Source organism: Cibotium barometz, chromosome 8, assembly GCF_041138505.1.
Source record: "Cibotium barometz isolate CiBa-2024 chromosome 8, ASM4113850v1, whole genome shotgun sequence".
In the NCBI taxonomy this organism is placed as follows: Eukaryota; Viridiplantae; Streptophyta; class Polypodiopsida; order Cyatheales; family Cibotiaceae; genus Cibotium; species Cibotium barometz.
This window is the reverse complement of record NC_141053.1, coordinates 45,777,325-45,801,235: the sequence shown is the minus strand read 5'-3', so window position 1 is coordinate 45,801,235 and position 23,911 is coordinate 45,777,325. Positions and strand designations below refer to the sequence as shown.

The 23,911-nt window shown below is 38.9% G+C and overlaps 1 protein-coding gene and 1 long non-coding RNA gene across 2 annotated transcripts; both read left to right on the top strand.

Moving 5' to 3' along the window:
• The first annotated feature begins 1,049 nt into the window (after positions 1-1,049).
• Positions 1,050-3,281, top strand: LOC147636334 (large ribosomal subunit protein eL8y-like). Its single transcript, XM_086801769.1, has 7 exons — positions 1,050-1,188; positions 1,583-1,636; positions 1,865-2,072; positions 2,205-2,374; positions 2,563-2,691; positions 2,774-2,866; positions 2,982-3,281. The coding sequence occupies exons 1-7, from the start codon at positions 1,186-1,188 to the stop codon at positions 3,111-3,113; spliced, it is 789 nt and encodes a 262-aa protein (XP_086657895.1). The 5' UTR covers positions 1,050-1,185; the 3' UTR covers positions 3,114-3,281.
• A 217-nt stretch (positions 3,282-3,498) lies between these two features.
• Positions 3,499-3,829, top strand: LOC147636333 (uncharacterized). Its single transcript, XR_015266518.1, has 2 exons — positions 3,499-3,633; positions 3,768-3,829. It is a non-coding gene; the product is annotated as an uncharacterized LOC147636333 (long non-coding RNA).
• Positions 3,830-23,911: the final 20,082 nt, after the last annotated feature.

The window sequence follows — 23,911 nt, the reverse complement described above, 5'->3', positions numbered from 1 at the left end:
AGAGTGAGGATTGAAAAGGGTACCAATTATGGTTGTTTTAGTTGTTGTTGACTAAGGTATTAGCCCTTTTTCATCATGACGAGTGTTAGTAAGTGCCGTGCCCAAGAAGAGACGTTATAGAGGAATGAGGCAAAGGCCCTGGGAAGCAGAAATTTGTGACCCCAAGAAAGCTTGCAAGATCCATTATGGCTACTCACAATAGATTTTACAAGGAGAATCCAAGTACACACAATTGAAATATGACATACTATGAGAATCCAATTGCATAAATCCATGGAACTACCTTTAGAAGAACAAAATAGTATTATCATGAGTGAGTGGTTGGTAAAGTGCCACCCAAGAAGAGGTGATACAGAGGAGTGAGGCAAAGGCCTTGGGGCAAATGAACATTAGGAATTCGTGATTCAATGAGGCTACTGGGGCTACTCATTGTAGATCTTGCCAAGTACACAAATCAAACTTTGCATTGAAATACACCATAATATGAGAATCTAATTACACAAATCTATGGTATTATGTTTGTAATATAAAAAGTACATTCCAAAGGAAGGGCATGTTCTTTACTCCACCCACATAAAAGTATGGTTATATCTATTGGCATCGTGGCAAGTTGGTTCCAGGGAAGATCCCCTTCTGAATTATCACAGCAAATTGCGAATGTAAAAACAAAAACAAGAAAATTTATCCAAAGAAAATTCTAGAAAGTTTTTCTACAGTCGTGAGAGTTATTTAAAAGTGTGGTTATATCTTTATACATGTACTCACACACATACTTGTATGTTTACAAGAAAATGCATGTGCACTTTTTGCTACCATTAATAGAATTTGTGTAAATAAGCACTCAAAATGATTTTTTGTAATTGATTAATTAGTTGGTGTGTACAAACCTTGGGTTCAAGGCACCAAAATCTTGTTATGTTTATTAATAGAATTTGTGTAAATGCACTTGTTTTACATTCTAATATAATTCCGAGCTTTAAAAAAAAAGAATTTGTGTCTAGTTTCGAGTGTCAAAAACTTTTAAAAGAAGCCTCATGTGAAGAACCTTTAATCTAAGGACACGGGATTAGGGTTTTGGGCAAAGAGGGTGAACTGCAGCGAGAGGTTTTCTTTCGACTGCGCGGGAGGTCGAGCGAAAAAGTCGCTGCAGCAGCTTCGAGTCGCGAACCCTTCATCTTCACATCCATGGTATTTCCCTTCACGTTCTCGCATTCTTTGTATTTAGTTGTCTTTTGTCTGGAAAGGTAGGGGTAGGGTTTTTCTCCCCTCCTCTCTCTTGTAGGGCTAGGGTTTCTTTTAGAAGGTTTTGGTCTTCTTTGATAATCCAAATTAGGGTTCTGGGAATCGAAACCATTCATGGTTCTCGTGGTTTATGGGGAATCGAAACCATTGTCATGGTAATGGTCCGCTTCTGCTGGTGTTATAAGAGTCGATTTACAGATTTTTTTGCATTTAAGGGTTTTCTTGCCGTAAGGGAACTTAATACTCTTGCATGTCTGTAAGTGCCAGCTACGCATTGTGAATCACCCTGTAGGGTTTTACTTGATTTCGTATTTTCTTAACATTAGCTATGCGTGTGCAGGCCCCCAAACGGGGCGTTAAGGTCCCTGCGCCTACTCCAGCCGAGAAGAAGAAGGTGCATTTCACAGACATACATGCTGTATTGATACCTTATACTTGTGTAGACTATACATTAACATAGGTTAGTCTCGAGGTGAATTAGAATTATTCTGCGTAGAATACACTTCAATCTTGGCTAGCTTTTATGTGGATTACACTTGAGCTATATGCTGGGTGAATGCTGATTTATCTTGTGCGGTTTAGTCTTACTGCTGATAGATCTTATGCTTACTTGGCCACCCAGGCACAAGAGAAGGTGGTGAACCCTCTATTTGAAAAGAGGCCCAAACAGTTTGGCATTGGAGGAGCTTTGCCCCCAAAGAAAGACCTGCACCGCTTTGTGAAATGGCCCAAGTATGTGCGCATTCAGAGGCAAAGGAGGGTTCTCAATCAGCGTCTGAAAGTACCCCCTGCATTGAATCAGTTCACCAAAACACTTGACAAGAATTTGGGTATTAGTTTTGCACTCACCTTTACTTGTTTGCACTGAATATGGTTTGCAAGCGATTTTTTAACTGTCTAGTATCAGGAATCCTAATCTTTTATGCAGTGTTAGTTGATTATCATCACTGTTTCTAAGCCAGCTTCCAGTCTCTTCAAGATGCTACTTAAGTATAGGCCCGAAGATAAAGTAGCCAAGAAGGAAAGACTTCTGAAGAAGGCCCAAGCTGAAGCCGAAGGCAAGCCTATTGAGAGCAAAAAGCCCATTGTTGTCAAGTATGGGATCAATCATGTGACTTACCTCATTGAGCAGGTAGTCTAGCCATTTGCTTGCTCTAGGTGTGCTCAGGTTACTCGTTTTGTATATGTCGTGTGATCCATCAGCACGGGATTGGAGGCTTGTTTGCCACAGTTGATTCATGAGAACAAGCAGTAGATCCATCGAAATCTCACAGAACAGGTGCTGTGCTGATAGCAAGTTTGATGTCCCTGGATTGGCAGGGAAAAGCACAGCTTGTTGTGATAGCTCATGATGTCGATCCAATTGAGCTGGTTATTTGGCTTCCAGCCTTGTGCAGGAAGATGGGGATCCCCTATGCTATCGTCAAGGGAAAAGCTCGCCTTGGCCAGGTATATGGGTAATTATTGTTTTAAGCTGCTAGTGTTTTTTGAACTCTCCACTCTTGTACCTTACCACGTAGTTGCGCTTCAGATAGTTCACTCGAAAACTGCTACAGCCTTGTGTGTGACCTCAGTGAAGAATGAAGATAAGCTTGAGTTCAGCAAGATTGTGGAAGCAGTGAAGGTAAAACCTATTTTGTTCCCAATACATTCCTGTAAAGGATTATGCTTTCTTGGTATTGTGGATGTTGATGTTGGCCTGGTTCTGGTGTTAACTTACAAATGGTTTTGTTCTATAGGCCAATTTTAATGATCGGTTTGATGATCTCCGGCGACAGTGGGGTGGTGGTATCATGGGAGTTAAGTCGCAGGCCAAGACTAAGGCGAAGGAAAAGGTTCTTGCGAAGGAGGCTGCTCAGAGGATGTCTTAAATTTCAGCTGGCTGTGAATTATGTGAACTTGATGTTAAAGAAAGAAAGGTGTCAACTTTGGTGCAGTATAATGCAGGATGTGAGATTTATCACTCGAACGGAGCTTGTTTGAGCTGCTTGAGATTTTTGAATGCAGAACTTTTAGGGGAAATATTTATCTTTTTGGTAGCTTGTCTGCCCACTGGTCCTACAAAACTTTAAGCTAACTCTGGGCAATCTTACTGATCTGTATTTTTTAGCTTACGATAGCACGCAGTAGCTTGGTGTCATAGGGACCTTGCTTGTATCCTTCATTATGTAGTGGAACAGTTGCATATACTGATTGAGCTGATTTTAGTGTCGAGTTTGTAGATAGCTTCAAGGTGGAATTTGCCCTCGGTACCATGAAAGAATGTTTAAAAGAGGAACTGGTTCTCCCCGCATGCAAAGTCCATGAAATTGGGCTCAGTGATGCTCACATGGACTGTAGACAGGCTAAGCTGTTCCTGCACTAGGTGCTCTGGAATTAGCAATCAAAGAGGTTGATTTTATCTATGCTTTGATGATGCTCCTATGCTAGCAGTAGTAAAATGCAATTGCCCTATTGATTTGGATTGGTCAAGATGTTACGTCTATGGTGCAGAAAGGAGCCCCTGAACTTTTTTTGCTTAACAGCTTTATGGGCTGTCACCTGTGATTTCATAAATGGGCCAATCTACAAGCAGATTTATGGACTCTCAATTCTTAAAATTAGCCAATCTACAAGCAGTAGGCTGTTATGGGGGATTTCTGGAGTGGCATGCATGTTCACATGGGGCTGTGTTGCGTAGGTCCCAGATTTAGCCTCATGGGTAACAGCCGTGTGTCATGTGTTTAGTGCTTTATCCTACATGATGGCTGTCTTTTCTGTTGGACGTCAAAGCGTTGTCCTCATGAGTGGATCAGTAAAAAGGCTAGAGCTTATCCTCGTGTCCCTTCCAGCTGTGAGGGAAGTTATTGCCATGTATCACCATGAATTGCTACTAATCAGGCTGCCTTTTAGAGGATCTGTAAAATGTTACGGTTTCTATAGCTTAAGTAGTGAAGATAGATGTTGGCACACAAATGCAGTTCCTCTACAAGTAGTTGCTAGCTAGCCTGAGTGACTTCATGTTATTGCCGAAAATCTCCGAATTGCAAGATATCTGATAATGAACGTGTATGGTCTTTAATGTTCGTATTATTTTCTGCAATTGTTTTTTTTAAATGTTGGGGACAGTGCTGGGCTTGATGAGCTCCAGTAGCTGAACATTTTCAGTCAACCGGGGTTAGTGGTTAAGTACATAGTACTTCAGAACTTTTATCCAAGGAAGATATAGACTACCCAGAGGGAGATCAATAAAGGCTTTTTAGTGTGTAACATTTACTTGCCAGTCTAGCCTCAAGCTTCTTGATAGGAAGGTTACGTGTAGTTGCTTAAAGAAATCTACAGTGGAGGATTCAAGCTCTTTGGTGTTCTTGTTTAGAGCTAGTCACCCCACTCTTGAGTCACACATGGCATGATGTACTCTATTCACCCAAAGGGGAAGATGACATTAACCTCTGTTAAAATGTGGAATTAATAGTGTTGTGCCATGATGCCGTATTTCCCAGCCTGTCTGAGCACTCCCTCCTGCTCTTGTCGGACTGAAGTAGCTTTGCTCGCTTGTTTGAACACGAGTAGTCAGAGTAGCTACATACTGACCATGGCAAGTGACAAATCCATATAAAGGAACAACAATATCATCATCCATGGTAGTCATCGATGCAAGAAACGAAAAACCAGGCCTATATTTTTTATCAAATGAGCTCACAGTAATGCTTACATCAATTATTTTAAGTTAGTTGAAATTGTTACTAGTTTCCTGAAAATTGGACATAGTAGAAGTGAACGTCTGCAAATTTTTTATGAAAAATAAAACATGTGGTAGTGCCAAAGCTGAAGAGTATGTTAAGCTTTGCCATGTTGCCCTATGTTCCAAAGAAATGCGCTAATTTTTTATGAAAAATAGAACATGTGGTAGTGCCAAAGCTGAAGAGTATGTTAAGCTTTGCCATGTTGCCCTATGTTCCAAAGAAATGTGCTTGGGGTGTCACTTTCCGTTTGCAACTGCATGGCCTGATGAAGATTACGCATTAATCCAACATAAACCTTAATGTAAAAAATCTTACACAATAGGTAGACCACGTTTGCAAGCTTCCATTCTTTTACTCACGGAAAGTTTAGTACAGCAAATGTTATGTCCACCTCTTCTTATTGAGATGATTTGGTTAGGTGCACCTCTTTTCTTATTGATTTGATTAGAACCTCTGTGCATGGTAAGGGAAAGTAAGGGTTACACCAATGAGACATGACTAATAGAGTAGAGAAAAAGCATGGAAGTTGCAAAAAAAGGGTAATCTAGGAGGTGGGAGTATGTCAGTGCCTCCTTGAGGTTGTGGCATGGAATCTCCTTAGATGAATTCGTGGGTCACCTAGTTGTGGGTTGTGTGTTCAATTCAAGTTATCTCAAAAAAAAAAGAAAGAAAAAGAAAAAGCATGGAGGAAGTAACCAAAAATATTATTTTCCAACTTGGGGATGTTTTTTTTTGGGGGGGTCTATCAGGTTCTTTTGTGGACCACAGTGATTTTTATTCAAGCTCCAAGGAGATAACCACCGTTTAGAGCCCTAATGTTGAAGCAACTTGAAAAGGGGAAGTGATTCTCTTGCAACTCCTAAATTTTTAAGGAGTCTCAAGGGACAATCCAAACTATATGCAATGTTAACCCCAAGCTAGAGACCAATATAACCATGGCAAGCCTACATCCCCAAGGAATGTGGCTAATTTGTGGGCTAATCACAAGTTGGGTGCCTTAGGAGATTCCTCTCCCAAGGTAGAGTTCCACACACAAGCTCCTATCAGTGACAATCCCAATATATATAGCCCAATAGCCAATTGACATTGCTATAAGAATTGTGTGTGGCTTGTCTCTAATCGCTAGCCTCTCTATTTCCAAGTAGAAGACATAACACATCTTTTCCTCCTCCATCTTACCACCCCAACCACTAACTCCAAGGATCACACCCATGAATTAATTCTTGGTAGGAGAAGTGCAATAAATAGGGAATTTGAAGTTTGGTTTATCAAAGCACATGATGCATGTGGCCTAGTTATTTTATATACAAGCTAATTTGATGGTAGTACTTCAAACGTGTATGACCACACAAGGCAAAGACATAAATAATATGTCTAGGAGCCAATCATTATAGTCTTATCACTACTAGAGCTTGCATAGAATGGCTATGTGTACATGCTTACACCACTCTGATGGTACCTCCTAACCTTACAATCGTTTATACATAGAATATCTTTTAAGAATGGTTATGGCGATAGTTAAAGATCTTGCTCATACCATGATGATAAACTTCTTTAAGTGTATAGAAAGGCTTGATCACAACTATACCCTTAAACATAGTCTCACAATTATAGGCAAAGAGAAGAGTGGTTACAAAAGAAGCAACTAAAGCCTCAACTTCTAAGAAACCATAGGCATGAGTATAGCTTATATGTTGTAAAAATATTCTAGAAGTTGCAAAAGGTACCAATCTAAACATTTAGGGGAAGGAGATAATAGGGTTACAATCTTCTAAAGTGAAGTTGGCAAAGTAAATCCTAGAAACAAATTGTGCAAAATCCAACCATTCAAGCAAGTGGTGCATTCTTAATTGGATCATGCACACCCCAAGACTTTGGCAAATACTAAAATCCTTTGGACGAAAAACCAACTAGAGGAGGCACAAAATAGGAATTCTAAGAATACTTTAAAAGCAAGCCTAGGGCTAGGCACCTATATGATTCATTTCAACACTAAGCCAGTGAAGGGGAGAAGTCTCATGGGCTATTGTGGATAGGTTATTTTCAAGAAGATTTTTTATGGACCCTCTGTAGGTCAAGATACCTTATTTTCAAGGGTATATAGAGATGACTTAAAACCTATTCCATCTCCAAGAGATGATAAGATTAGTCATACTGTCGAATTGTTGTGATCATCACAATCCAAATACTCGTATTGTCTATCTAAATGATGATCACAATCTAATTACTCATCATTATACATGCATGATTAATCATAACTCAAGCTTGGCAACACATTTCCTTATGCATTGTCTTTGAATATCTCCTTACGAATCATGAATTTGCTTTAGTACATATTTCCTCTAGCTTTTAGTATTATAATGTTTTGAGCGGATTTGATAAATCTCGTATCACGTTCTTCTAATCTCATCTCATGTTCTTCTAACCTCATCTTTACACTCTAAGCTAGAGATCAACATCGAAACTACCTCATAGTTACATCATTGGTACCAGAACATGCTTTGTGGGGTTGTCAATAAGCTCACCTACAAGTCCTAAGGAAAGCTTCTACCCATTCACATGGTTCCTACCACCTTTAATCAATGAGTACATAGTTGCTTAAGACTAGTGATAGAGGCTAGATCATTTTAAATTTTGGTCTGCCTAGTGATAGGCCATATCATTTTTAAGTTAGGCCAACCTAGTGTGAAAGCTGGTCACTTGTATATAAGTCATTTTTGACAATAAGCAATAAAGTCAAGACTAGACAATTTGAGAAAAATCTCTTATTTTGAGAATTAACTTTTCTATATAGTTTTGGACATATCTTAAACATAACAACTCCAAATTTGTTGGAGATTGTAGATTTAGATTCTACTCTTCAAGATCTTTCTGACGATATGTCATATGAGGGGGTTTTGACAAAATTTTAGACAAGTTCACCATGATCCCATTTTTTATATGGGAATGGGAATTTTTCCAAATTATCTAATATGGCGTTAATACACAATCATTCCCTTATAATAGTTTTCTTGTAAGCTCTCCTTCTTCCCTCTTCTTTTGCTTGCTTGCATGCTATTGAATCTTACTTACTTGATGACTGCATGCTAGATAGATTTGATTGTAAGATTTCTTCTTGCATTGGCTTCCTCTTCTTCCCCCACCTTTTGTGAGTTAGAACCACCATGAAGGACGATATCTTATTGCCTTAGAGAGCTCTCCCTGCACCCCTTTGGCAAGGAGCATTTCGATGTGACACGGAGTGAGGACACGACACGGATGAGCTAGCTTGCCCACATGGGGAGTGAGGCAAAACCCAATGAAATGATCGAACTTCTCTAGGTAATGAATAGGATTTCCAGTTCCATCAAATTTAATCATCATCTTTAAGATGTCCGATTGGATTGGTTTCGCCCAACTTTGAGCCTCTAGGTGCTATGACGTTGGTTGCAACCCCCCTTCCCATTTCAAACACCATCCTCTCAACATGTCTTTTGCATATTTAAATGGCAGAGGAACATAAGGAGATGGTTGCATGATACCCTCCATTTCATAGTATGAGATCTCTTGAACTATGGGGTTAGGCTGCACTGTTGAGTGTACATACTCTTGCTACACGTTTTGTGAATGGATCCCTTTGTGATGAGGTTGTCTCAGATATTGGTTCTTTACCCTTCCCCAGTAGTAATAGAGCCAAACGGAGAAGAACTAGAACTTGGTTCTATGGTAAAAGCACTTCTATAATGGGCTTCTGTGGAGAGTGGGACTTCTGCTTGCATTGTGTGTGCTTGCTGTTGCGTGTACTATGCAACTTTTATCCTTGGTGGTATAGCAAAAGAGACATGTCTTGATATCATAAAAAACTATGGTTGTTAGGTTGTTTGCTGGTCATGGTTTTCTTGGAATAAACCTAGCTCACGATCAACATCAAATATTTGAAACATTGTGCTGTTTGACACAGTTTCACCTGCTGCTTGGAGCAGACCTTGAGGATCTAGTTCCTGCTCCCACTCTGTTCTCGAGCTATGCCCACAAATAGGGCGATTGAATGCCTTCTTTAAAAAATTTAAGGCATTGTTAAGAGAGCCAATTGGTGAACCTAGAGCTTGAATGCCTATGTGGTGGGTCCTATTTCTAGGGGCTGTTGCTATTCCTCCACTCATGTTTGTGTCTAGTTGGCTCAAACTCCTCGCTCTTGAGAAGGATACAAAGGAGTCTAGCCTTCTTATCTGGGGAGCACTCTGCTATTCCTCCACTCATGTTTGTGTTTCATTGGCTCAAGCTCCTCGCTTAAGGAGGATCCAAAGGAATCTAGCCTTCTTAATTGGTGAGCACTATTGAATGCTGGGATCGAAGGCTTGGTGGGTTTGAGAGAGGTGATAATTTTTAAAAAAAATTATCTCCACCTCCCCCATCCCAAGTGGTGAGCTCGCCACTTGGGGGAGGTGGAATGCTTTCAAAATTCCCAATCGTCATGGATAATATTTGCCATCTTGCCTGTGGTCCATTAGTCTTCTCAACTTCATCTTCTAGAAGGTTGGCTTGTGCATTCTTCTTGAAGAGGCAATCCTTCTCTATGTGGTTAGTTGCATTTGAGCTTACCTCCTTTTTTAAATTGCTCCTTTGTTGAATTTCTTGTTGGTGTAGAAAGCTTGGAAGTTGTAATCCCCTCATCTTGCCTACTCTTCATCTTCTTCAAGTATCTTGTAAATGTTGTAAGGTTCAAGCATCTTGTAAATGTTCAAAACCCTTGTCAAAGGTGCTAAAAGACATCACATACCCATGAGCTTCTCAGTGAAACAATCAAAGAGATATTCTCTCATTTAGCCCACCATTCATGTAGGGAGGTGGAGCAGATGCAGGAAGAAATTAAGAGGTCATACCTCTGTGCCTATGTAGATAGGTTGATTTAGAATTTTAATCCAACTTATTTTTCATTATTTTTTTAATTAATAGTTAATCACTTTTATTAATCACCCATTACATGTGTTAATGATGGCTCTCATTCCTTTTGATCCACCATAGCCATGTCTTCCACAACACCAATTAATTTAGCCATGTCTTCCATAATACTAATTAATTCTTACAAAAGCATGATTCTGTCATTTTTCTCAATGAGAATAGCAAGTTAGATAATAACTACTCTACTTGGAAGTTTAAGATGAAAAATAACTTTAGTTTGAAGAGAATTGGGGTATTATCTTTGGACAAACACTTAGACACAAAGATGACCCTCAAAAAAGGACCTCAATGGGATGAGAAAACAAACTCAGCAATGAACATTATCAACTTAAGTGTTTAGGATGATATAAGATCACTTATAAAATATAAGAAGACTTTCAAGGAAGCATATAAATACTTGGAGAACACATTTAAAGCAAGAATCCTTATGCTTGTAAAGAAGAATTGATTATAAATTGGACCAAATTACAACCTCAAGCTAAAATGCATTATAGATGAGTTGGAATCTATTGGTTAAAAGTGGAAAAGAAACCAATCATTGTTGGGTTTCGTAGTCCGTTCCTCCTAAATAACCCTCATATAGCCCTACTTTGGGAACACTCTCTTAAGACTTTACCTAAGCAGTGATGTTAGCACCTTTTAGGTAGATATTATCTCCTTTGATTTAGGCTTTTAATTTAACCTTTTTATAGGTTTAATCAAGCCTCTAAAAAGGCACCCTGTACTTTCATTTTATATCAATCAAAGAAACACTTCTGCCGATCATTCTTACACTTCTACTGATACACACACTCACACTCTTGCAGTCTCGTACTCTTGCACACCATGTGAGCTCCAAGGCTTCAACATGGTATCAGAGCCCATGGCTCCTCCTCTACCCACCAAGGCTGTGCACACACAATCTCCTCTACCTGCTCGCGTCACCTTCTCGGCTACAACACTTCAGCTGCGCACATTGGCGCTGATTACCACCTGCATGGTCTAGGCCTTTGCCGAATGCTCCACCCAATTGCGCCGCCCATCGGGTAAACCCCATGATAGGGAAGCCAGGCGGCACTGGGCACCCATTGGCCTTGCTCTAGGACTGGCCTTGCTTCTCGAGGGTCATGCATGTCGCGATCCAATTTCCTGTTATTGTTAGCTTGCTTAGCTACCTACTTCAGTCCACTGCAGATTTGCAAATCCAGCTCTGGTATATGTTCTTCAGCAGACTTCTTCAAGCCTTCTAAACAAATTATGTAAGTGCATGTTTCACCTACTTCCCATCACTTGCTGTACTGTGCAGAGCAAGAGTAGTACAGTTCATCCTATCCATTAAGCACTGGATTCTTTCAAATCTTTGGAAAAGCTTCTTTCTCTACAGAAGTTCTCTCTAAAAAATTTCTCTGCTTGCAGACAAAGATAAGACTTCTTCTCATGCCAAATGGGGTCTGGGGGATTGTCAAAGGAAATGAAGAAAAGCTGGAAGGCACACCATTGTCACTTGTAAAGTCTTGGAACGAGTGTAATGACAAGGCACTTGCTCACATCGGCCTTGGTCTTACAGATTATCATATCCATCATCTTGATTTAGACAAAATAGCAAAAGAGGTATGGGATAAGCTTGAGAATCTATTTGGTAACAAATTAATAATTCTAAAGTTTTTCTCAAGCAAAAGTACTACAATCTAAAAATGAAAGAGCAAAAAACTCTTCAAGAACATCTTAGCAACATCGGCTCTCTCCTACACAACTTGGTGCATTAAATGCCATCTCAATGAGGATGACAAGAAAGCTGTGTTGTTCTCCAGCCTAGAAGAAACCAAGAAGTACAAAGAAACGCTTTCTTCACTTCAAGTGTCCCGCAAAATGCCATACGAAAGTATGGTAGCTATCCTCATCGACGACGACAAGATAGGAGACTTTAGGAAGAATAAGTGGTTGTGCTTAATTTAGAGAAATATTTCCTCTCTAAAACCATTGTTTCGAGGAGGAGCAAGATCAAAAGCAAGGCCATAAAATGCACATTTTGCAAAAAGCTTGGTCATACGGGGGACAAATGTTTTAAGAAGATGGCACAACAACATGAAAAGGACCATGCCAACTTGGTTGTAGAGGAAGATGTTCTATAAGCTTCCACATCCACAACATAGAATGCTTTATTTGCTACAATCAAAGGACTTGACCTCCTCAATGAGGACTATTATGCCTTGTAATTTCCCCTTCATCTATGTTTTTTTGTTTAGGTCAATAATGGGTCCTTTGCCCGGGTAGCCCACCCAAAATGTGTATTTCTTTGTTAGCCTGTGTGTGTTTCCACTACGATGTCAAACTACTCTCTGTATAGAGTGAGGGGAGGCTAGTTCTGGGAGTTGAGGGATTTTATGTGTGGTCACGCTTCTATCAAGCCTGACATGAGAGTTTCACAATACAAAGCAATGAGTTATAGAAAGACGTGTAAAGTATGCATTATTATGGCTTTCAAACTTTGATTACAAACTTTGACTATAAATTGATAGATTTTTGCCTAGTCATGTGCTTTGAGTAAGGAGCTATGATGGCGATCTAGATAGATTTTGGATGGAGGATGTCTTACTTTAACAAGTCGCCATGGACGTAGGTCATGGACGTAGGTCACGTCGGCCGACTTGGTCCAAAATAGCCAGCTGACCATATCATCCGACTGGGACCATATTAGACTACACGAATGTCCCATAGGGACTTAGTGCAAATCCCACACCCATTTATCATAATCTAGGCCATGTAACCCAAGATCAGTGTGTCCTTGATTTGCTATCTAAAAACTATTTCTACACGAGTAGAGGTAGGTACACTTAATCTCCAGGATACAGGTGAACCATTTGATGCATCACTTTATCAGGTTATTGCGTTGAGGTTATTGTTGGGTTCCTCATCTATCTACTTTGATGCAAGGCCAAACATTTAATTTGAGGTCTCCTAGTGGTTGAGCATGTTTATGCACAATCCGAGAACGAGCACATTGGTAGGGCTACCAAACGAGAATTTTGATACTTATAGGGCACTCATTTCCTTGGGCTATTCTATGCTAAGAGGGTTGATATTCATCAGTTACATGCTTTCAGTGACTCCGATTGTGCTAGATGTCATGATTTGCAAAGCGTCCACTAGTGGCTTTTGCTTTCATCTTGGTGATTCATGTATATCATGGCTCAGCAAACAAGAAGTAGCCAAAATTGGGTCACTTTGAGTTGTGAAGCTGAGTATGTGGCACCTTTCACAATACCTATGGAATGTGTATGCTCAAATTTCTTTTTGTAGATCTTATTGTTGGACTATAGGACCCCACCTCCATCTTTATTGACAACAAGAGTATGTTTGTAGTATGAGTGTTTCATGCTCATACAAAGCACATTAAGGTGCATTATCATTATGGGAGAAGCTTATTTTTAGGAGATAATAGCCTGGCTTATGTCTCTAGATATGAGAATGTGGTAGATATGTTCACGAAGGCTCTCTCCTCCGCAAGAGAAGTTATAAGATTTTCATAAGGCTTTGGGATTTCTACCATTTGGGGATTAATGAGCCACATGATCTCCCTATATATGTTGACATCAATGTAGCCATTTATACGGTGGTGATTTGAGGATGTAGTAGAGACTAATAATGGGTTGGGGTACATTTTCCCTCCTTAGGAGGTATGAGTGAGTATGTAAATGTTTCATTTGTACTCATTCTCATGAATCTACTTCATTTATACTTCACTAATTTTGATGAATCTACTTTGAGTGTTGTGCTTCTTTGTTCTCTATTTTCTCTTTCTTTACATGCTGCATATGTGTTTGTGTTGCTACCTTTATCACCACTCCAACATACACATGATCCATAGACCAATATTGCATAAATTTAGATTTTGACATAAATGATCGGCCCAAAATGGCATCATAGGAGTCATCATAAGAGTTTGGTTTGCTTAAGGAAGTTCATCACCACACAAGTGTGACGATGCATAATTGAGAAACTCTCAAGCATAAAGTATTCCCATTGGTCTAGTGGCAGTACCATCACCACACATGTGACAATGCATAATTGAGAAAATCTTGAGTCTCAAGCATAAAGTATTCCCATTGGTCTGGTAGCAGTACCATCACCCATTTTGATAATGAGCTTAGTTTATTCTAAAGGAGGTCTTTCCCATTTCTAAAAGTATTCATAAAGTTTTTCCATCGGTCTAGTAATAGTATCATCACCCAATTTCACAATGAACTTAGTCTATCCTAAAGGAGGCCTTCCCTATTTCTGCTAGTAGTGCTTGGTAGCTATCATCACACTTGCACCACTATCCATGATGCAAACCCTTATAAACCATGATCCCAAGCCTTACTACAAACCACTAGTGGTATTGCATTAGTGTCATCCTTTTCATAACATTCTCTTAAATTTATTAACTAGAACGTTGGTCAAGTCTTATCCTTTAAGTTTTTAAATGGAACTTGGTTCTTGCTCTGTTAGCACAGCAACCTCATTTTTAGCTTGCAGGTTGCCATCCATCTAGCCTTTAAGGTCTATTTCTTAGCTCGTAAGACTCACATATCCCTAGAAGCGATGACCCAATAGGCATTCTAATCCTTGAAGATATAAAAAATATTAGTCTAGTGATTTTCCTTGGGTACTCTCTCTTAATCATCTCTTTAATCCACCATATTACTAACTTAATGGTTAGGGTATGTTCACCTCTTTTGGAGGCACATGCCAGCCTTCATTAACATCTTCGACATCAAGTCATGTTTTAAATTTCTTCCAATTACTCTTTAGGGACTTATGGAATTTGACTTGATATATCTAAATGTTTCATAGGTTATTGTGCTAGTAATGCCTTTGGATGTATTATTTATATATACCCTTCCGATTACTCTTAGGGACTAAGGATAGAATTTGACTTGATATATCAAAATGTTTCATATGTTATTGTGCTAATAAAACCTTTGGATGTATTAATTATATACCTTTGGATGTTTCAATATGTTATTGTGCTAGCCTTCAACTTAGTTATAAATTTTTCCTGGCACTCATGTACCAACTTTGCAGTGTCTTCTAGTCAACTCATATCTTGTTTAGGATAATCTCCCATTCCTTTTTAAACTTTAGGTTGAGTCTCTTTCACACCAAATTAGGTTTGGCATTGGCCATAGTCTACTTAACCGGTTCCAGTATTGGATCCTTTAAAGGGATGGTTAAAGAGGTGGTAGACGTGTCTTAATTGGAGCCACTTTGGACATACTGAATCTATCATCACGTTTACCTACCTTCTTCTTCTTCTTCATTGGAGCCAGTAGGGACACACTGAATCTATCATCACGTTTACCTACCTTCTTCATTGGAGCCAGTTGGCACACACTGAATCTATCATCACGTTTACCTACCTTCTTCTTCTTCTTCTTCTTCACTAGAGCCACTTTGGACACATTGAATTTATCATCACATTTACCCACCTTCTTCTTATGGGTTTTGGTGCATCCCCATTTTGACACAATAATTCCTACAATCTTGTAAGTGCAAGCAAACAAGTTGCAATAACTTTTCCTTTTTATATACTGAGAATGTTATGGTGATGTGGGTGGATTAATAAAACTCACCTTGGGAGCCCACATTGGACATAATTCCACCTCACATTGGACATAATTCCACCTCACACTGATCATATATCAAAGTCATTTGGCTATTATGTGTGTATTCAAGTAACCTTTCTTAGAAATTTTGAAACTTTATACAGTGCTTGACAATGGTAGCACACCATAGAGGAGCTCTTTGAGATATTAAGTTAATGTCTCTGCTGTTGCTTGGAAAATTGGTATCAAAACTTCTTGATGATGCCAATAATAACTTGGTAAAGAATCTTGAGTTTCCTCCACATATGGTGGATTTGGTTTGAAGTCAACTTCATACCTATAGTTCCTCAATTAATACTTGATTGATTTGTGTGGCCTTCTACATTATTGTGATGTCTGAATTTGATTGGCTCTGATGAGTCCTAATGTATATTTTACATTATCTCATGCATCTCAAATTTTGAGTTTTGGTCCCAAATTTTTCAACAATACTACACTAATCTCATGAATTGATATCTGAGCAATTAGTTACTTCTTGGGAGATGGATAAGTTTCTTAAGTAGTTTATGTTACAACTAAAGAAGTCTTTGCTTGTTTTCCAAGTAGAAGGTCCCTAAGCAATAAATATCACCAAGTTACTTACTGTCGAAGTTTTTCCTTATTTTCCAAGTAGAAGGCCCCTAAGCAATAAACCTCACAAAATCCTACTCCATCAACTCAAATTCTAGTGGGTCTAAGAAGGTGTAAATAGACCACAAGAACCTCTAAGTCCTTAGTTGTTAGGGAAGCCACAACAGCGTGTGTGCAAGATAAGGGCAAACAAATGGTATTCTACCCTTAATAACTGTGCAACCAAAAAAGAAGCCACACCACAAGAACCTGCGCACATGAGGGAAACACTTCACTCACCCATCATGACCTGACCATCAAGCCCTCTCAACCTCCCTAATATTAATAAGTACAAAAAAGATGGTAACAATGCAAGTGCCCTAGAAGAATTCCACATATCTAAGCAATTGATTTAAGAGGGGGAGCTGTGTGTGTGTGTGGCATCAAAGACTTTGATACTATAACATCACTGCACAATTCTAATGGTATTAAACTTAAGTGTCATTGCCATGACAACCTCTCAAGCCTCACGATAAGCTAAATCATCATGGGATATGAATCATTGTAGCTCTCCAAAAGTGCTTGTGTTTGAAAAATGTGAAGGACATTATTCAAATGTCAAAGAAATTATTCAAATGCCAAAGAAATTAGAAAGTTCTAGGAGAAAATGAAGAAAGAAAAGACAAGAAGATAACAGAAGAGCAGTAAAGATAATAAAGATTGAGTTGGAGAATTAGAAACCCAACTTTGTATTCATTTTAGCCCTACATTGTAGTAGCCTCCTCGCACAACCTACCAACCATCTCACTACATCAACCTCATCACCTAAGTGTCAACCACCAACCATGGTGGTGTAGCCATTTATATGCTAGTGATGTGTGGATGTAGATATATGATGTACACTAATAATGGGTTGGGCCACTTTTCCCTCCTTAGAAGGTCTTTTTCCTTCGAGCATGTGTAAACACTCTTATGAGTGTGTTTGTGTAAGTGGTATGATTCATGCCACTTCACTTTTAATTCACTTATTATCATCAATTTACTTTGATTTTTGTGTTTCTCTGCATCTATTCTTCCTTGTTTCACATGTGTGTATGTTGCTACATTTTCCTCCCCAGCAACTGGTATCAGAGTAGGTTTCTTGGCTCTCACCTCCATCATTAGCTCTCATCTCATCACTTCCTAGAGCTACTCTTCAGATTAGCTTAGATTGAGCTATCCTCTTAGGTGGAGAAGGTAAACCCTATAGTGTTTTGTTAACTTTATTAACAACAAATTTTTGTAACTTTCAAGCTATTTTGGGGCCTGTTTGCATGTTATAAGGTTTCCACAGACATCCTAGGGGAGTGTTAGTTTAAATCAGCTTTGTTCGATTTTAGGTTTGGTGTGCAACTATTGTGCAAGAAAGGGTTTACTTAGGGTATGGAGTAGGCATGTGTAGGTCACCATCCCAAGGAAATACTCAAGGCATGGAGTAGGCATGGGTGTAGGTGACCATCCTAAGGCAATATCCAAGAAAGCCATGGAACTTTGGGCATGAGCACCAAGAAGACATAGATGTTTATAGAGTAAAATATGATAAAAAAGGTACAATGCCCTTGAGCCCTATGCCTAATATAGCCCAAGGTTCCCAAAAGTACGCATGTAAATGACCCTAAGTCCAAATGTGCCCCATCTCCCATGTGCATGTGCAACCAAATCTACTTCATTACAAACCATCCCCTCCTACAATGATTTCATCCTCGAAGTCGAAGGGCGATCGTGTACAAAACAAATACAAAGGCTATATATAAGGAGACCAATGCATGAGCAAATGTCACCATCCCAGAGAGCCAATAGAAATACATGACCCCCAAGGTCAAATGGAAAATACATGAATCTCATGACCCCCAAGGTCAAATGGAAAATATAAAGGACTCCTGTTGATGATGAGGCTAGTTGAATATCATCTAGGGTCAAATGAAAAAGCTACAAGTATTGCCCCGAAGATGAGGTAATCCATACAGCTGTGATCGCATCATGAACGAAATGTATCCAAGCCATGTAGAATCCACAGAAATGGCTCTCATATTGCCTAGATTAAATAGAGAATATAGAAATCCCATGTCGGGGACGTGACTAGCCAATCCTTCTGGGTCGAAGGGATCTACTATTAGACTATTGCTACACTAGTAAAGGCAGGTATGCTCAATCTCTGGATGCAGGTGAACCATTTGATGCATCACTTTATCAAGTTCTTGTTGAGGTTATTTTTAGGTGCCTCATCTATCTAATTTGGTATACAAGGCCAAACAGGAGGTTTACGCACAGTCCGAGAAGTAAGCACATTGGCATGGCTGCGCCAAGCGAGCATTTTGATACTTAAAAGGCACTCATTTCAATGGGCTATTATATGCTAAGAGTGGTGATATTCATCAGTTACATGATTTCAATGGGTCTGATTGTGCTAGATGTCATGATATGCGATCTTCCACTAGTGAATTTTGCTTTCATCTTGGTGATTTATGTATATCATGGCTCAACAAACAAGAAGTAGCTAACATTGGGCCACTTTGAGTTGTGAAGCTGAATATGTGGCACCTTTCACAATAACTATGGAATGTGTATGGCTCAAATGCCTTTTTTGTAGATCTTATTGTTGGACTATAGCACCCCACCTCCATCTTTACTAACAACAGAAGCAAGAGTACGTTGGCAGTATGGGTGTTTCATGCTCATACAAAGCACATTAAGGTTCATTATCATTATGTCAGGGGAGAGAGGCTCGTTTTTAGGAGATATTAGCCTGGCTTATGTCTGTACATATGACGTGGTAGATATGTTCATGAAGGCTCTCTCCTCCACTAGAGAAGTTAGAAGATTTTCATAAAGCTTTGGGCTTACTGCTGCCATTTGGGGATTAATCAACCACATGATCTCCCTGTACATATTGACATCAATGTAGCCATTTATATGGTGGTGATTTGAGGATGTAGTGACTAATAATGGGCTGGGGTAAGCTTTCTCTCCTTTGGAGGTATGAGTGAGTGTGTAAATGACCTTATCATATAATTTCATTTGTACTCATTCTCATGAATCTACTTTGAGTGTTGTGCTCAACGACATCATAAGAGTTTGGTTTGCTTAAAGAAGTTCATCACCACACAACAAGTGTGATGATGCATAATTGAGAAAATCTTGACTCTCAAGCATAAATTATTCTCATTGGTCTGGTAGCAATACCATCACCATACTTGTGACGATGCATAATTGAGAAAATCTTGACTCTCAGGTTTTCCCCATTTCTAAAAGTATTCATAAAGTTTTCCCATTGGTCTAGTAATAGTATCATCACCCATTTTCACAATGAACTTAGTCTATTTCTAAAGGAGGCCTTTCGTATTTTTGCTAGTAGTGCTTGGTAGTTATCGTCACACCTGCACCACTATCCATGATGCAAACACTTATAAACCATGATCCCAACCCTTATTTTGCAAACCACTAGTGGTATTCCATTAATGTCATCCTTTCATAACAATCTCCCAAATTTATTAACCAGAATGTTGGCCAAGTCTTATCCTTCAAGTTTTTAAATGGCACTTGGTTCTTGCTTGGTTAGCAAGACAGCCTCATTTTCAACTTGTAGGTTGCCATCCATCCAATATTTAAGGTCTATTTCTTAGCTCGTAAGACTCAGATTTCCCTAGAGCAATGACCCAATAGGCATTCTAATCTTTGAAGATAGAAAGGTTATTAGTCTAGTGATGTCCCTTGGATATTGTCTCTTAATCATCTCATTAATCCCACCATATTAGTAACTTAATGGTTAGGATATGTTCACCTCTTTTGGAGCCACATGCCATCCTTTATCAACATCTTGGACATCAAGTCATGTTCTAATTTCTTTTGATTACTCTTTAGGGAGACTAAGTATAGAATTTGACTTGATATATCCAAATGTTTCATATTTTATTATGCTAATAACACCCTTGGATGTATTATTTATATACCCTTTCTAGCCTTCAACTTAGCTATAGAATTTTCCTTCCACTCACATACCAAGTTTGTAGTAGGCTTCTAGTCAACTCATCTCTTGTCTAGGATAATCTCTCATTCCTTTTTAAACTTTAGGTTAAGTCTCTTTCACACCGAAGTAGGTTTGGCATTGACCATAGTCTACTTAACCGGTACCAGTATTGGATCCTTTAGAGGGAGTGGTTAAAGAGGTGGTAGATGTGTCTTCATTGGAGCCACTTTGGACACACTCAATCGATCAGCTCGTTTACCTACCTTTTTCTTCTTCTTCATTGGAGCCACTTTGGACACATTGACTCTATCATCACGTTTACCCACCTTCTTCTTCTTATGGGTTTTGGTGCATCCCCATTTTGATACAATAATTCCTACAATATTGCAAGTGCACGCAAAGAAGTTGTAATAACTTTTCCTTTTTATTATATTGAGAATGTGGTGGTGATGTGGGTGGATTAATAAAACTCACCTTGGGAGCCCACATTGGACACAATTCCACCCCACACTTATCACATATCAAAGTCATTGGGCTATTATGTGTGTATTCAACTAAACTTTCTTAGGAACTTTGAAACTTTGTACAGTCCTTGACAATGTTAGCACCATAGAGGAGATTTTTGAGATATTAAGTTGACGTCTCTACCTTGATGCTTGGAAAATTGGTATCAAGACTTCTTGATGAGGCCAATAATAACTTGGGAAAGAATCTTTGATTTCCTCCACATATGGTGGATTTGGTTTGAAGTCAACTTCATACTTATAATTCCTCAATTAATACTTGATTGATTTGTGTGGCCTTCTACATTGTTGTGATGTTTGAATTCTATTAGTTGTGATGAGTCCCAATGGCTTAATGTGCATATCTTACATTATCTCATGCATCTCAAATTTTGAGTTTTGGTCCCAAATTTTTCAACAATACTACACTAAGTTCATGAATTGATATCTGAGCAATTAGTTACTTCTTGGGAGATGGATAAGTTGCTTAGGTAGTCTATGTTACAACTAAAGAAGTCTTTGCTTGTTTTCTAAGTAGAAGGTCACTAGGGGGAGTAAATATCACCAAGTTACTTACGGTAGAAGTTTTTCCTTATGTTCTAAGTAAAAGGCCCCTAAGTAATAAATATCACCAAAAACCTCACAAAAATCTACTCCATAAACTCAAATTTTGGTGGCCCAAGAAGGTGTAAATAGACCACAAGAACCTCTCCTCAGTTGTTGGGGAAGCCACAAGAGCATGTGTGCAAGATAAGGGTAGACAAATGGTAGTCTACCTTGAATAACTGTGCAACCAGAAAATATACCACACCACAAGAACCTATGCACATGAGGGTAACACTTCACTTACCCATCATGACTTGACCATCGAGCCCTCTCAACCTCCCTAATATTAATAAGTACAAAAAAGATAGTAACAATGCAAGTGCCTTAGAAGACTTCATCCACGTATCTAAGCAATTCGGATTTAAGAGGGGGGTTGTGTGTGCGGCATCAAAGACTGTGATACTACATCACTGCACAATTCTAATGGCATTAAACTTAAGTGTCATTGCTATGATAACATCTCAAGCCTCACGATAAGCTAAATTATCATGGGATTTGAATCATAGTAGCTCACCAAATGCGTTTGTGTTTTTAAAGAAAATGTGAAGGACATTATTCAAATGTCAAAGAAACCATTCAAATGCCAAAGAAATTAGAAATTGATAGGAGAAAATGAAGATATAAAAGACAAGAAGATAAGAGAAGAGCAGTAAAGATAATAAAAATTGAGTTAGAGGATTAGAAACCAAACTTTTTACTCATTATAGCCCTACATTGTAGTAGCCTTGCACAACCTACCAACCATCTCACTACATCAACCTCATCACCCAAGTTCAACTTCATTACCCAAGTGTCAACCAACCATGGTCGTGTAGCCATTTATATGGTAGTGATGTGTAGATGTAGATATATGATGTACACTAATAATGGGCCAGACCACTTTTCCCTCCTTAGTAGGTCTTTTTCCTTCGAGCATGTGTAAACACTCTTAGGAGTGTGTGTGTAAGTGATATGATAAGTGACCTTATCATGTTAGTTCACTTGTAATTCACTAATTATCAATCAATTTACATTGATTGTTGTGTTTCTCTGCATCTATTCTTACTTGTTTGTCAACTTTGATAAGGTCACTTATTATCATGTCACTTCACTTGTAATTCACTTATTATCAATCAATTTACTTTGATTGTTGTGTTTCTCTTCATCTATTCTTACTTGTTTCACATGTGTGTATGTTGCTACCTTTGTCTCCACTCCAACAACTAGTATCAGAGCAGGTTCTCTTGGCTCTCACCTCCATCGTTAGTTCTCATCATCACTTCCTAGAGTTACTCTTCTGATTAGCTTAGATTGAGCTATCCTCTTAGGTAGAGAAGGTAAACCCTATGGTGTTTTGTTAACTTTGTTAACAACAAATTTTTTGAAACTTTTGGGTTGTTTTGGCAGGCGTGTTTTGGGGCCTATTCGCATGTTATAAGGTTTCCATAGACATCCTAGGGGAGTGTTAGTTTGAATTAGCTTTGTTCGATTTTAGGTTTGGTGTGTAACCATTGTGCAAGAAAGGGGCTACTCAGGGCATGGAATAGGCATGGGTGTAGGTCACCATCCTAAGGCAACACTCAAGGCATGGAGTAGGCATGGGTGTAGGTCACCATCCCAAGGCAATAGCCAAGAAGGCCATGAAAGTTTGGGCATGAGCACCAAGAAGACATAATGTTTATAAAGTAAAATATGATTAAAAAGATACAAGGCCTATGAGCCCTATGCCTAATATAGCCCAATGCCCCCAAAAGTACACATGTAAATGACCCTAAGCCTAAGTGCCTAGGCCCTATCCCAATGTGCATGTGCAACCAAATCTACTTCATTACAAAAAATCCCCTCCTACAATGATTTCATCCTCAAAATCCAAGGGCGGTCGTGCATAAAACAAATACAAAGGCTATATACAAGAAGCCTAATACGTGAGCAAATGCCACCATCCTAGAGAGCCAATACCAATACATGAATCTCATCAACCTTGACGTCAAATGGAAAAGATAAAGGACTCCTATGATGATGAGGCTAGTCAGATATCCTCTAGGGTCAAATGGAAAAGCTACGAGTATCACCCCGAAGATGAGGTAATCCATACAACTGTGATCACACATGGGCAAAATGTAAATCCAAGCCATGTAGAATCCAAAGCAATGGCTCTCAGATTGCTTGGATCAAACAGAGAATATAGAAAGCCCATGTTGGTATTAAAAGTGTGATTTTCATCATAAATGATTTTTATGCATAAATGGATGCATAAAAGAAATTCTTTCAAATGGCATGCCACATAATCATATGTCATACATCTCAAGTGACATAAGATGCATGCGAAAGTGAATGCGCCATTCCCACAGATTATAGAATCATATCGGCATCCACAAAATGTAAAGGTACAATGCCCATGAGCCATATGCCTAATATAGAATTATGTGCATGTGCCATAAGTGTTACATGGTCGTCATTGCCATCGCATCTTAAGCTCATTATCAAAAAATTCATCAGCATCATTATCATTCTCATTGACTTTTGCATCCTTGCTATAACATTTATACATTCTACACTCTATCATTTTTCATACATTTTGTAGGCCTTTTCGTCATCTCATGATCTATTGTTAGCCATCTCGGTTTCATTCAGTGGGCATTTACAGTATTTGTAAGTGTAAGGGAAAAAGGACAAAAGGACTAGATGTGCAAGAGATGAGAGCAAATCAACACAGCATGAAATGGATGAATG